At 42.1% G+C, this 15369-nt stretch overlaps 1 protein-coding gene across 1 annotated transcript in view; it reads left to right on the top strand.

Moving 5' to 3' along the window:
- The window catches only part of LOC120035430 (collagen alpha-1(XIX) chain-like), a 48613-nt gene that overhangs the window by 12353 nt on the left and 20891 nt on the right, over positions 1-15369 (top strand). Inside the window, exons 4-8 of the mRNA XM_038982175.1 lie at positions 591-714; positions 1381-1656; positions 6422-6502; positions 9345-9451; positions 10964-11026. Of these exons, the coding sequence (XP_038838103.1) occupies positions 591-714; positions 1381-1656; positions 6422-6502; positions 9345-9451; positions 10964-11026 (651 nt within the window). The remainder of the gene's footprint in view (positions 1-590; positions 715-1380; positions 1657-6421; positions 6503-9344; positions 9452-10963; positions 11027-15369) is intronic.

The raw sequence follows: 15369 nt of genomic DNA, 5'->3' as shown, positions 1-15369 counted from the left end.
GAACGTCTGGGTTAACAAACCTATTGTCTTTTCTTCTTTCTTACCTTTTTACATTTTTCTCTTTATAACAATGTTTTCTTTCTAAGCTATATACTGTAGTCAGCCACGGTCTTGTGTTTTCTAGTCCAGACCTGTTTGTGAAGTAAGAGGAATTGAATTGAAGTTTGAATAAATTATTATTCGATTTGGAATGACAGGGATGCTGAAATAAATGTAATCTGTCTGGATGAATCATGTTTGGCATAAAACTCTAGCTTTTTATGTAAGCGGCCATTGTGCACTAGGGGGCTATAGAAGAACGTTGTCAAGTGATTCAAGTTGATTGGTTTGCTTACTACACAGTCATAGAAAGCTATAAGATATCCAGCATGATTATTCATATTCATTTTGAATATTTATTTTTGACAGTCCATTTAGCAAATGATAATTTTATGGGTCAAATATTGTACGTTAGCTATTAATGCTCTTCCAACCAAGACTGAAAGTTCTGAAACAATGTTTTGACTGTTAGGCCCATTGTTAAGTTTCATATAGTTTTGCGATTCAATTTGACAATATGCAGCTCGAACAAGGTACATTTTGTCTTTCAGATTGGTGTTCCCCAATGGTCTGTCCAGTGAATACTCTCTAGTGACCACCTTCCGGCTGAGGAAAACCACAAAGAAAGACCGCTGGTATCTGTGGCAGATATTCGACCAGACGGGAGGTACCCAGGTAGGTCAGAGTGTCCACTATAAGGATATTCATGATGTCTGGATGTATAGCATTGAAGTGGGTTTGGATCTATATTGATTTATTTGTTGGTTGATTGACTGATCAGTCGATCGCTCACTCACTCTGCCAGTTCACCCGGCAGGTCGGTCGGTCCATCGGCTGGTTGGCTGGTAGGTCGGTTGGCCGGTAGATTAGTCAAGTCGGTTGGCCGTGTGGTCAGTAGGTCGGTCGGTCCATCGGCTGGTTGGCTGGTAGGTCGGTTGGCCGGTAGATTAGTCAAGTCGGTTGGCCGTGTGGTCAGTAGGTCGGTCTGTCGGTTGGTTGGCCGGTCTGTCGGTTGGCCGTGTGGTCAGTAGGTCGGTCTGTCGGTTGGTTGGCCGGTCTGTCGGTTGGCCGTGTGGTCAGTAGGTCGGTCTGTCGGTTGGTTGGCCGGTCTGTCGGTTGGCCGTGTGGTCAATAGGTCGGTCTGTCGGTTGGCCGTGTGGTCAGTAGGTCGGTCTGTCGGTTGGTTAACCATTGGTTTATTGATCAACGTTTTCATGCCATGACTGATGCCTGTATGACCCTGATGGTAATGAAGGTACCACTTTACCGGCAGGTATAAAGCTTTATAACTTGTTATGAGACGATATAATGTCTTACAATCTCCTCCGGCTCTACCTTCAGGTGTCTGTAGTGTTGGACGGTGCTAAACGAGCAGTGGAGTTCTCAGCCCGGGGCCTTCTGAAGAACAGCCTCCACTACACCTTTAAGAGCCGAGACCTGCACACCCTGTTTGACCGCCAGTGGCACAAGCTGGGTGTGGCGGTCCAGAGCAGCATCGTCTCCGTTTACATGGACTGTAAACTAATAGAGAGGAGGCTGACAGACGAGAAGGATGAAATCGACCCCAGCGGATATACGCTGATTACAACCCGGGTGGAGGATGGACGGCCTGTAGATGTACGTTTAGGCCTAAAGCCACAATCTGGAAATATAACCGTGCTGAAATTCATAGACGGATGAAATGACTGACAGTCCATGAGATCGACATGATAGTTTTAAACATACAGTAATTATATATGGTTGCCCTCAAGGGCAATGTCTAGAAGGGTCCCAGCAAACCGGGAACATTCCCAGAACATTAGCTAAGATTCCCATTAAGTTCTAGTTAGGGTTTTATCTAACAGTAGGATGATAACATCCCTTTTGACAACAAAATATTTTATTTTTCAATAATATTTTAAATGAATTATCGTTGGAATATTCTCCTAACATTCATATATTTTGTGCACAACACCTGTAACAATCATCACAGAACTTTCCCCAGTAGTTCTCATTAGGCTTCCAGGTAATGTAATAACACAGTGTACCAGTAATGTTTTCCCAGCAAACCAAAATTGGTTCTGTGAAAGTTCCCAGAACATTCGTTAGGTTGTCGCAAATGTTCTTGTTACATAAAAACGGTCCATTCATGGTGATGAATGTTTAACATTTGCCTGATGTTGCGAGAGCATTCCTACAACACATTTAATCTGTTCGTTAAAGGTTCCCAGATTGTTTCATTAGGTTGTGGGAACAGTCTGGTGGGATCATTGTGGGTACATCACAAAATATATGTTCCCAAAACACCAAAACTGTCCAGTTATGTGGATGATTCTACAATATTTATTTTAGGGTACAAAACACATTCACCTGATGTTACAAGGATGATCCCAGGTGGTAAGGGTAGGCAACAACACATCTGCCACACTGATCCTCAACACGGGGAACCCTCAGGGGTGCATGCTTAGTCCCCTCCTGTACTCCCTGTTCACCCAAGACTGTATGGCCATGCACGATTACAAAACCATCATCATGGGAATGGCGCCGGAGGGGATGGCTGCCATTTTACAGGCTTCTAACCAACTGTGCTATTTTGTGTGTTTTTTCGCGTTGTTTGTAACTTATTTTGCACATAATGTTGCTGCTAACGTCTCTTATGACTGAAAAGAGCTTCTGGATATCAGAACAGTGATTTCCTAACTTGAACTGGACGAAGATTTTTTCTTTAATAAGTCCGACGCGAAGGATATACTGCTTCTCCGATACCGGGCCCAAATCCCTGTCATTCGCGTGAAGAAAAGACGGAAATACAGGGGGCGGAAATCGGGGTGCCTTGTGAAAATTTGTCGGCGAGTGATTAACCCGCCTCTACCATCCATTCTGTTGTGCAGTCACTGGAAAATAAACGGGATAATCTCCGCTCGAGACTATCCTACCAACGGGACATTAAAAACTGTAATATCTTATGTTTCACCGAGTCGTGGCTGGACCACGACACAGATTTTATACAGGGTTGGGTTTTCCATGCATCGTCAGGATAGAACAGATACGTCTGGTAAGATGGGGTGGTGGTGTGTGTCTATTTGTCAATAACAGCTGGTGCGCAATGTCTAATATTAAAGAAGTCTCAAGGTATTGCTCGCCTGAGGTAGAGTACCTAATGATAAGCTGTAGACCACACTATCTACCAAGAGAGTTTTCATCTATATTTTCCGTAGCTATCTATTTACCACCACAAACCAATGCTGGCACTAAGACGCACTCAACAAACTGTATAAGGCTATAAGCAAACAAGAAAATGCTCATCTAGAAGTGGCGCTCCTAGTGGCCGGGGACTTTAATGTAGGCAATCTTAAATCCGTTTTACCTCATTTCTACCATTATGTCACATGTGCAATCCGAGGAAAAAATACTCTAGACCACCTTTACTCCACACACAGAGACGTATACAAAGCTCTGCCTCGCCCCATTTGGCAAATCTGACCATAATTCTATCCTCCTGATTCCTGCTTACAAGCAAAACCTAAAGCAGGAAGTACCAGTGACTTGCTCAATACAGAAGTGGTCAGATGATGCAGATGCTACGCTACAGGACTGTTTTGCTAGCACAGACTGGAATATGTTCCGGGATTCATCCAATGGCATTGAGGAATATACCATCTCAGTCACCGGATTCCTCAATAAGTGCATCAACGACGTCGTCCCCACAGTGTCAGTACATACATATCCCAACCAAAAGCCATGGATTACAGACAACATCCCCATGAGCTAAAGGCTAAAGCTGCTGCTTTCAAGGAGCGGGACACTAATCCAGACGCTTATGAGAAATCCTGCTTTGCCCTCAGACGAACCATCAAACAGGCAAATCGTGAATACAGGACTAAGATTGAATCCTACTACACCGGCTCTGATGCTTGTCGGATGTGGCAGAGATTGCAAACTATTACGGACTACAAAGGGAAACCCAGCCACGAGCTGCCCAGTGACACGAGCCTACCAGACTAGCTAAAAGCCTTTTATGCTCGCTTCAAGGCAAGCAACACTGAAGCATGCATGAGAGCACCAGCTGTTCTGGACAACTGTGTGATCACGTTGTCCATAGCCGATGTGAGCAAGACCCTTAAACAGGTCTTGCTCACATCGAAAGGCCAGGGGGCCAGACGGATTACCATGACGTGTACTCAGAGCATGCACAGACCAACTGGCAAGTGTCTTCACTGACATTTTCAACCTCTCCCTGACCGAGTCTGTAATACCTACATGTTTGAAGCAGACCACCATAGTGCCCAAGAAAGTGAGGGTAATCTGCCTAAATGACTACTGCCCTGTAGCACTCACGTCGATAGCCATGAAGTGTTTTGAAAGGCTGGTCATGGCTCACATCAACACCATCATCCCGGAAATCCTAGACCCACTCCAATTCGCGTACAGCCCCAACAGATCCACAGATGACGCAATCTCAATCGCACTCCACACCGCCCTTTCCCACCTGGAGAAAAGGAACACCTATGTGCGAATGTTGTTCATTGACTACAGCTCAGTGTTCAACACCATAGTTCCCACAAAGCTCATCACTAAGCTAAGGACCCTGGGACTAAACACCTCTCTCTGCAACTGGATCCTGGACTTCCTGACAGGCCGGCCCCAGGTGGTAAGGGTAGGCAACAACACATCTCCCATTCACATCGACGGGGCTGTAGTGGAGCCGGTCAAGAATTTGAAGTTCCCTGGTGTCCACATCACCAACAAATGATGTAAAGTGTTACCTTCCAAACACACCACAACAGTCGTGAAGAGGGCACGACAACACCTTTTCCCCCTCAGGAGACGGAAAAGATTTGACATCGGTCCCCAGATCCTCAAAAAACATATACAGCTGCACCATCGAGAGCATCCTCACCGGTTGCATCACCGCCTAGTGTGGCAACTGCTCGGCATCCAACCATAAGGCGCTACAGAGGGTAGTGCGTATGGCCCAGTACATCAATGGGGCCTAGCTTCCTGCTATCCAGCACCTATATACTAAGCGCTGTCAGAGGAAGGCCCAAAAATTGTCAAGTCCCCAGTCACCCAAGTCATAGACTGTTCTCTCTGCTACCACACGGCAAGCGGTACTGGAGCGCCAAGTCTAGGCCCAAAAGGCTCCTTAACAGCTTCTACCCCCAAGCCATAACACTTCTGAACAATTAATCAAATGCCCCCCCGCCTTTGTTTTAACGCTGCTGCTGCTACTCACTGTTTATTATCTATGCATAGTCATTTACCCCTACCTACAAGTACATATTACCTTGACTAACCTGTACCCCCACACATTGACTCAATACCGGTACCCCCTGTATATAGCCTTGGTATTGTATTTTATTGTGTTACTTTTTATTTTTACTTTAGTTTAGTTAGAAAATATTTTCTTAACTCTATTTCTTGAACTGCATTGTTGGTTAAGGGCTTGTAATTAAGCATTTCACAGAAAGGTCTACACCTGTTGTATTCAGCGCATGTGACAAATACAATTTGATTTGATTGGGTCATTACGTTTGCAGACAGCATGACGGTGGTTGGCCTGGTCACTGACGACGAGTCAGTCAATAGGGAGGAGGTCAGACACCTGGCAGTGTGGTGCCAGGACAACAACCTCTCCCTCAACAAGACAAAAGAGCTGATCGTGGACTACAAGAAAAGGAGGGCCGACTATGCCCCCATTCACACCAACTCCTATTCCTCTTCAGGAGACTGAAAAGATTTTGCATGGTTCCTCTCTCTGTCATAGACTGTTCTCTCTGCTACCGTATTGTTGGTTAAGGGCTTGTAAGAAAGCATTTCTCGGCGCATGTGACAAATAACATTTTATTTAACTGATAACTGAATGTTCGCATAACTGAACAGTTTTTGTGTTTTGGGACCATATCTCTTGTCCAGCCAATGTTACCACAACATAATGAAATATTCTTGGAACCTTTAAAGAACAGATGAAATGTGTTCTGGGAACGTACTTGTAATATCTAATGTTTTTTCCACCCTTAAAGAACCATTCTAGAATCCTCCGCACAACTGGACAGTTTTTGTGTTTGGGGAACATATATTTTGTGATGTCCCCAAAAGTTCTCACCAGACTGTTCCCACAACCTAATGAAACATTCTGGGAACCTTTTAAAGAACAGTTCTTGAATGTTCTTGAAACATCAGGCAAATGTTTTATACAAGCATTCTAAAAGAACATTTGTAGCGACCAAACGAACGTTCTGGGAACTTTCCCAGAAGCAATTTTGGTGTGCTGGGGTTGCTTAGTATCAGGCAAAGAAACATGTTTAATTTTTCAAAATATATATTGTTAGCATTTAAAAAAGTTAGTTTTTCTCTATATCTGAATCATCATAATGTCCCTAACAGATGTCTTTCTCTCCAGATCGAACTGCAACATATCCTGATCTACTGTGACCCATACCTGGCTGAGATGGAGAACTGCTGTGAGCAGGCAGGATCTACGGTAAGATATTTTACATGTATATTTTATTTTTCTTTAATGTATGGTGCACATTTTAGGACATACATGAGACCTTCGACGTGGCTTGATATACAGTAGAGCAGGGGTATTCAATTCTTACGCTACGAGTTCTGGAGTACTTCTAGTTTCTGTTCTACCTGATAATTAATTGCACCCACCTGGTTTCCCAGGTCTAAATCAGTCCCTGATTAGAGGGAAATATATGTTTTTAAAGCAGTGGAACTGGCTTCTTGGTCGAGATTTGAATTTAAGGGCAGTAGGTAATATAATCTGGTTGAGTTGTGTTTGTCCTTCTTGAAAAATACCCAACTGTATTATGTTTCTTCCATAAGGGACATCTTATCCAGGTTACTGTGCAATATCTTTGTGACAGCTGCTGATGTAAAACGGGATTTATAAATACATTTGATTGATTGATAGATTGATAGATAGATATTCTTCTGTTAGCTCATATTGCAGACCAGGTCAGTGGAGAGTGACCTTACAGACTGTGGATGAATCCCAAATAGCACCCTATTCCCAGTATAGTGCACTACGTTTGACCAGAGCCCATAGGAAAACGTGTGCAATTTGGACTGCTAACTGTGTTTAAAAGGAGAAGTGACCTTTGACATTTTGACAGTTAGGCCTATATGTATTCATAACCATGTTGTCATCTCAGTGAGTGTTGGGTTATGTTGATTCAATGTGCTAGGTCACATGTCATCTATATGGTTGGAAATAGTGTGTTTCAGTGACCTCTCACCTTTGGCCTATGGCAGTTATAATATATATCCATAACCAGGATGTTATCTCAGTGTGCATTGAGTTTCAGTACTGGGGCTCAGTCAATATGGTAGGAAATAATGTATTGGCATTCAAAACCTTAAGTATTGTCCTTTCCTCGTTCCCCTGGGACAGTCATCTAGTTCCACAGTAATTAAGGTTCTCATTGGGTCAATGAATCATTGGACATGAACTGATTATAAATACGGTACTGGACTGTTATTACATTTCAGACTATTGCATATCAGAACTGCATTTCAACATGTGTTGTATTATAATTGTCTGGTTTCCTATACCCAAATTAAGCCTACTCCTAAACTAAATAGCACTTTCATTGGAGATTTTACATTGCTTTCTAGACCAAAATTCTGTCTAGCCCTGGACTCAATTTCAAGTGAACTAGAAAACATAATTGAAAACAACATGAAATGATTAGGCTTAATGTGGTTCCAGGAAACGGGCCCTTAAATAGCAGCGTAATGTGTCTTAACAGTTTGTATGCAGTGGACATATACAAAATAGTCCAAATTGGTGAAGTGAAATCAAAAAAAAAAATGTAATGGAAAAGTGGTGCGTGCATATGTATTCACCCCCTTTGCTATGGAAGCCCCTAAATAAGAGCTGGTGCAACCAGTTACCTTCAGAACTAATTAACGTAATAAATTAAGTCCACCTGTGTGCAAGTGCCACATGATCTGTCACATGATCTCAGTATATATACACTGATATACCTGTTCTGAAAGGCCCCAGAATCTGCAACACCACTAAACAAGATGCACCACCAAGCAAGCGGCACCATGAAGACCAGGGAGCTCCAAACAGGTCAGGGACAAAGTTGTGGAGAAGTACAGATCAGGGTTCGGTTATAAAAATCCATTATAAAAAAATTGAAAGAATATGGCACCACAACAACCTGCCAAGAGAGGGACACCCACCAAAACTCCCAGACCAGGCAAGGAGAGCATTAATCAGAGAGGCAACAAAGACACCAAAGATAACCCTGAAGGAGCTGCAAAGCTCCACAAAGGAGATCGGAGTATCTATCCATAGGACCACTTTAAGCCGTACATTCCACAGAGCTGGGCTTTACGGAAGAGTGGCCAGAAAAAAGACATTGCTTAAAGAAAAAAATAAGGAAGCACGTTTGGTGTTCGCCAAAAGGCACGTGGGACACTCCCCAAACATATGGAAGAAGGTACTCTGGTCAGTCGAGACTAAAATGTAGCTTTTTGGCCATCAAGGAAAACGCTATGTCTGGAGCAAACCCAACACCTCTCATCACCCCGAGAATACCATCCCCACAGTGAAGCATGGTAGTGGCAGCATCATGCTGTGGGGATGTTTTCATCGGCAGGACCTGGGAAACTGGTCAGATATGAAGGAATGATGGATGGCGCTAAATACAGGGAAATTATTGAGGGAAACCTGTTTCCGTCTTCCAGAGATTTGTGACTGGGGCGGAGGTTCACCTTCCAGCAGGACAATGACCTTAAGCATACTGCTAAAGCAACACTTGAGTGATTTAAGGGGAAACATTTAAATGTCTTGGAATGTCCTTGTCAAAGCCCAGACCTCAATCCAATTGAGAATCTGTGGTATGACTTTGTACACCAACGGAACCCATCCAACTTGAATGTGCTGGAGCAGTTTTGCCTTGAAGAATGGGCAAAAATCCCAGTGGCTAGATGTGCCAAGCTTATAGAGACACACCCCAAGAGACTTGCAGCTGTAATTGCTGCAAAAGGTGGCTCTACACTGTATTGACTTTGGGGGGATGAATAGTTATGCATGCTCAAGTTTTCTGCCTTATTTCTTGTTTGTTTCACAATAAAACATATTTTGCATCTTCAAAGTGGTAGGCATGTTGTGTAAATCAAATGATACAAACCCCCAAAAAATCTATTTTAATTCCAGGTTGTAAGGCAACAAAACAGTAAAAATCCCAAGGGGGGTGAATACTTTTGCAAGCCACTGTATATCTTTGTATTGATCCTACAGTGTGAGCCTAGCAGGGAGGGCCCTGGTGCTGGAGGGGTGACTCCCAATCCCTTGGATACAGCTGGAGCAGGCCAGCTCCCCCAGATGCTCTCCCAGCCCGTCCAGCCAGCCCAGGTCCAGCGGGTCCAGCATTCCAGCAGTGGCAGATGTCAATGTTCAGCAGGAAAGGTACAGTCCATAGAAATATCCTGCGTCCCAAACAGCACTCTATTCTCTGTATTTGTGCACTACTTTTGACCAAGGCCAATAGGGAATAGGGTGCCATTACGGACGTAACCATACATATTACTGGAGTGATCTATGGTATTAACCTTATTGACTCTAGAATGTGTTGATAAAGGCAGCCATCTTGGTTTTCTATTTCATTCTGTGGTACAATCAGTCAAGTTGAGGAACGCTCAACTCCGTTCTCTTATATCCGTTCTCTTATACCCGTTCTCTTATATCCGTTCTCTTACATCCGTTCTCTTATATCCGTTCTCTTATATCCGTTCTCTTATATCCGTTCTCTTATATCCGTTCTCTTATTTCCGTTCTCTTATATCCGTTCTCTTATATCCGTTCGAACGGATATCCGTTCTCTTATATCCGTTCTCTTATTTCCGTTCTCTTATTTCCGTTCTCTTATATCCGTTCTCTTATATCCGTTCTCTTATATCCGTTCTCTTATTTCCGTTCTCTTATATCCGTTCTCTTATATCCGTTCTCTTATATCCGTTCTCTTATATCGAGGCGGAGTTGAGTATTGATAACTGGTCACGCGGTTTGCTAGCAACAACATTGAGTCAACATCAGTCGATGCTTGTAAAAAATGTTAATCTGAAAACTTACCTGTACCTATGTTTGTCCTGTACTGTCCTTCACACTTTTAATAAAAACCCTTATTGAATGGAACCCCCGACTTTTTACTCATTTGTGTTGCCTGACGGAAGATGTAGCGGCCTTGACGTACTATGTAATCTAACATTAAAATGTCACAAGTCCATTCGTGCTGAGTTGAGCAACACAAACTAGGTAGAAGTTGGTTGTTGTTTTCGATAATTTTTTAAAATTAAAAGTATTAATTTCAGCACCCTTCAGAAGGACCTCTTGTTGTACAGGACAAAAATAGGTACAGGTAAGCGTTTTCAGAATTTCAAGTATCGACTGATGGCAACTCAATGTTGTTGCTAGCAAATCGTGCAACCACTTATCAATACTCAACTCAACTTCGATATAGGAGATCGGAGTTGAGCAATCCTCAGTTACAATCTGTCCAAACAGCAATTAGAATCCTAATGGGTTGGAGTGTTCTGTTCTGTTCTAATGGAACCATGCATTCAGAATTCCAAATTCAAATATCCCACTGCTGCCACCAAACGTATTAAACAAGAAAATAAATAACCAATTAAAGCACATTTATGCCAATGCGTTTTCTTGGATGCCAACCAAAGGCAGGAAATAATAGCTTATTAGCAGTAATTTGGCACAAATATGTAGTTGCTTCGTTTGAGGCATGGCCGCCGTCTCCAGAGGTGGTTCCACTAATGTCCATGGAAGTGTTCTGAAAGCCGACTTCAGACAGAGCGGTACCTTGGGGAATTGCTCATGTCTTTGGGGAGTTTTTAATGTGTGGACGGACAGTCATTAGCAAGCTAGTTCAGGTAAATTACATCAATTAAATGTTCTTGTTCTTTGTAGGGTGATCAAGGTCTACCAGGCTTGGCAGGACTTCCAGGACAGAAAGGAGATCAAGGAGACAAGGTAAAGGAGATGTTGAATATCTATCTGGCTCAATAAATACCATCATGACTGTGCATGTGTACACAGATATTGTACCTGTAGAATTCAGTTACAATTCTAACAGAGATAAAGCTGTTGTGCTTCCTTAGTCACATATTTCAGGGAGAGAGACAAAGACGGAGACAGAGAAAAAACCGACAGAGATGGAGACAGACAGAGACAGAGAAAAGACAGACAGAGATGGAGACAGACAGAGATGGAGAAAAGACAGAGAGAGAAAAGACAGACACAGACGGAGACAGAAATAAGGAAATAAGTCCCAGACTGTATTGCATGTTATCCTCCGTGATTTAACAATGGAAATATGTCCCAGACTGTATTGCGTGTTATCCTCCGTGATTTAACAATGGAAATATGTCCCAGACTGAATTTACTAATGTCTATGTATGGATTTTCACATTTGGTGTGATTGTTTTTTTAAAATGGTAGAATGAATCAACTAAAACTAAAGTAATAGAACGAGCATTCAGATTCCCCCTGTCGTTTTACAATATATAACCGTCAGTATAAGTTAAACATTTAATTTGCTACGTGTTTCAAGCCTTGAAATCAGACAGAAACAAGTACAGGTGGCTCTCCATTACGCCTCTCCATTGTTTTGCGTGAAATTGTGCGAATTCAAAAATAATGTGGTGCATTATGGGATTCCACATCGCTCTGAAGCCGTTGAAGTGGCTATCGGAGGGTCTAATACACCCTCCATCATTTTCACTCCCTCAGCATAGGGACACTTGTGTATATGGCGGATGCGCGTGTGAATGCACAAATGGAGGGCTGAGGGCCAAAGGGACTGACAGAAAGAGAGAGAGAAGAGTCAGTGTGTTTGACAGAAAGAGAGAGAGAGAAGAACCAGTGTGTTTGACAGAAAGAGAGAAGAACCAGTGTGTTTGACAGAGAGAGAGAGAGAGAAGAACCAGTGTGTTTGACAGAAAGAGAGAGAGCAGAGCCAGTGTGTTTGACTGAGAGAGAGAGAAGAGTCAGTGTGTTTGACTGAGAGAGAGAAGTCAGTGTGTTTGACAGAGAGAGAGAAGAGCCAGTGTGTTTGACAGAAAGAGAGAGAGAAGAAGAACCAATGTGTTTGACAGAAAGAGAGAGAGAAGAAGAACCAGTGTGTTTGACAGAAAGAGAGAGAGAAGAAGAACCAATGTGTTTGACAGAAAGAGAGAGAGAAGAAGAACCAGTGTGTTTGACAGAAAGAGAGAGAAGAAGAACCAGTGTGTTTGACAGAAAGAGAGAGAGAGAAGAGTCAGTGTGTTTGACAGAGAGAGAGAGAGAGAAGAAGAACCAGTGTGTTTGACAGAAAGAGAGAGAGAGAAGAGTCAGTGTGTTTGACAGAGAGAGAGAGAAGAGTCAGTGTGTTTGACAGAGAGAGAGAGAGAGAGCAGAAGAGTCAGTGTGTTTGACAGAAAGAGGGAGAAGAACCAGTGTGTTTGACAGAAAGAGAGAGAAGAGCCAGTGTGTTTGACAGAGAGAGAGAGAAGAGTCAGTGTGTTTGACAGAAAGAGAGAGAGAGAATAGCCAGTGTGTTTGGGAATGAAGAATGATAGGAATTCATTACTCTGAACAGGTGGTGATTCGCCTATTAGGACCAGATGGTCTTTGTGGTCATTGACCCAATTACCATAGAGTGGTGTAGTTTGGGTAAAGTAATTTTTCAGAGCAAGTAGGAACTTGGCTGTGTCCTAAATGGCAACATATTCCCAATATAGTGTCCTACTTTGGAGCAGAGCCCTATGGGATATCTTATAGGCCCTGGTCAAAAGAAATGCACTATATAGAGACTAGGGGGCCATTTGGGATGCAGACCTTCTGTTTTTCCCTTAAAACCACTTAGGAATTCAGAGAAAGTACAACAGCTACACAAGCTTTAAATCATTCTACCTGTAGGACCGACCGAGAGGAGGGGGAATTGTGTTATTTGTGAAACTCTCTGTTATAATTAGTATGTTCCTGGTGTAGAAGTGGCATTAAGTTTGTTATAGTGGTCTACTAGGACCAAAGATAACACCTCAGTCCATATATCCTTATTGAACTAGTCTTGGCACTTTAGCTACCATTAAATCATATTAAAAGTAGCACAAAATAAATATCTTTAAAGCCATAATTCATTTTTTTCCCCAGGTTCAAAGTAACTAGTTGCCTCAAAAAATTGTAGGGAAAACTCCAAATGTATCATACTGAGGTGAATAGATTCCTGTGAGCACACCATTTACTTGTTCTATTAAACTGTGAATCCAATACAAAGACGTGTCATTTTCTGAAAGGGTCATTTAATTACTGTACCTCTGTTGAAGTTATACGTTTTGACAGACAAGCTGGGTTCAGCGACTCTGTGACAACCAATCAACTGCCCCGAATAGGATTCCTGGCATTATTATCACTTTTAGAAGAAGTGCATTGTGGGACTAAATTAAATTAGTGACAGCTCGTTGAGAAGGCAAGCAGGTAGGAATGGAATACATCTGTAGTACGGTGCTAAACACATTCTGGGTATTGTAAAGGAATAATAAAAATATATAATTTCATGACTACGTCAATGTTTAGATTTTATTCCACCTAGGAGCTGTGAATGTGTTAATACATCGTATAACATAGTACTAGGGCTGTAAATCCTATAATATAATACAAGGCCATTAGGAAAAACTGATTTCCTTTCAAGGAAGCTGCCTTCTTATAATACCAGGATTGATGTGTTTAATTTTCTGAAGAACCCTGGATGACCACAGCTGTTTAATCCCTGTGAACGGGATTAGGATCCTCCATCCAACTTTCAGCACAGTGCTGGATTAATACTTTCTCTTCTCTTGAAGTAACACAGCCACAAAGTAATCCCCAATTTCCCCACAACGTTTTCCTTGTAAGGTCATAACAATTAACCCACAGTTCTCATTATGATTCTGTTTAAATGCTCTAAAGTCTCAATAGTATTGGAGCATCTGTATTCATCTCTGTAAAAGACAAGCTAAATTGCCAACAACTACGTAAGGGGTGCATTAAAAGGTTGGAATGGTGATGATCATTTCTGTTCCCTCTTTCTATAAAAAGTAATCATTCTGCTATTGCTATCCTCTAGCACACATTCATCTATTGTATGTACATGTCCAGTTGGAGTCTTCAAGAAGTGGCTATGCTTCTCTACTTCATTTGAGCTGTACAGTAATTCAGTTCCATATGACCCATTTATCCCCCTGCTTAACGCTCAGTTAAGGTAATACTGTAAAACCTTGAATGAGTCGGCTGTCGGGTAAAAGTCATTCGTAGAAGTGGACTTCCAATGGGAATTAAGCATGAGACTCAGTGAATGTTATGCATTTATTGAAGAGCTTCTGTAACTTAGTGCCACAGTCCAGTAAAAATCATATTATGGATGGATGGATGGATGGATGGATGGATGGATGGATGGATGGATGGATGGATGGATGGATGGATGGATGGATGGATGGATGGATGGATGGATGGATGGATGGATGGATGGATGAAGGAAAATACAGTGATATCCTTGATGAAAGAGGGTATGAAATGTGTTTGATATCCAGTGGTGTTCTAAGGTTTTCTTCCCAAGGAGTAATGACAGCACATAAACCCAGGAGGATGCCCACAAAATCCCTTAAGGCATTAAAAACATACTACGTTAATGGGCTTATGGTTTTACTACCAAAGATAAATGTCTCTATTTATCCATTTATATTATGATGCTCGCCTTTCGCAATAGAAAATAGAGTGCATTCGGAAAGAATTCAGACCCCTTCACTTTTTCCACATTTTCAATCCATAAAAGGATTAAATAAATAAAAATCCTCATCAATCTACACACAATACCCCATAATGACAAAGCGAAAACACGGTTTTAGAAATGTTTGCACATTTACTACATCTAAACAACAGAAATACCTTATTTACATAAGTATTCAGATCCTTTGATATGAGACTGAAAATTGAGCTCAGGTGCATCTTGTTTCCATTGATCACCCATGTTTTTACAACTTGATTGGAGTCCACCTGTGGTCAATTCAATTGATTGGACATGATTTGGAAAATCACACAGTTGATAGTGCATGTCAGAGCAAAAACCAAGCCATGAGGTGGAAGGAATTGTCCGTAGAGCTCTGAGACAGGATTGTGTCGAGGCACAGAACTGGGGAAGTACTGAGTAAAGGGTCTGAATACTTATGTACATTTTCATTTTTTTAAATTTTAAATTTTACCTTTATTTAACTAGGCAAGTCAGTTAATTAAGAACAAATTCTTATTTTCAATGACGGCCTAGGAACAGTGGGTTAATTGCCTGTTCAGGGGCAGAATGA

Source organism: Salvelinus namaycush, unplaced genomic scaffold (assembly GCF_016432855.1).
Source record: "Salvelinus namaycush isolate Seneca unplaced genomic scaffold, SaNama_1.0 Scaffold1056, whole genome shotgun sequence".
NCBI lineage: Eukaryota > Metazoa > Chordata > Actinopteri > Salmoniformes > Salmonidae > Salvelinus > Salvelinus namaycush.
The sequence above is the reverse complement of the archived record's forward strand: the minus strand, read 5'-3'. Positions and strand labels throughout refer to the sequence as shown.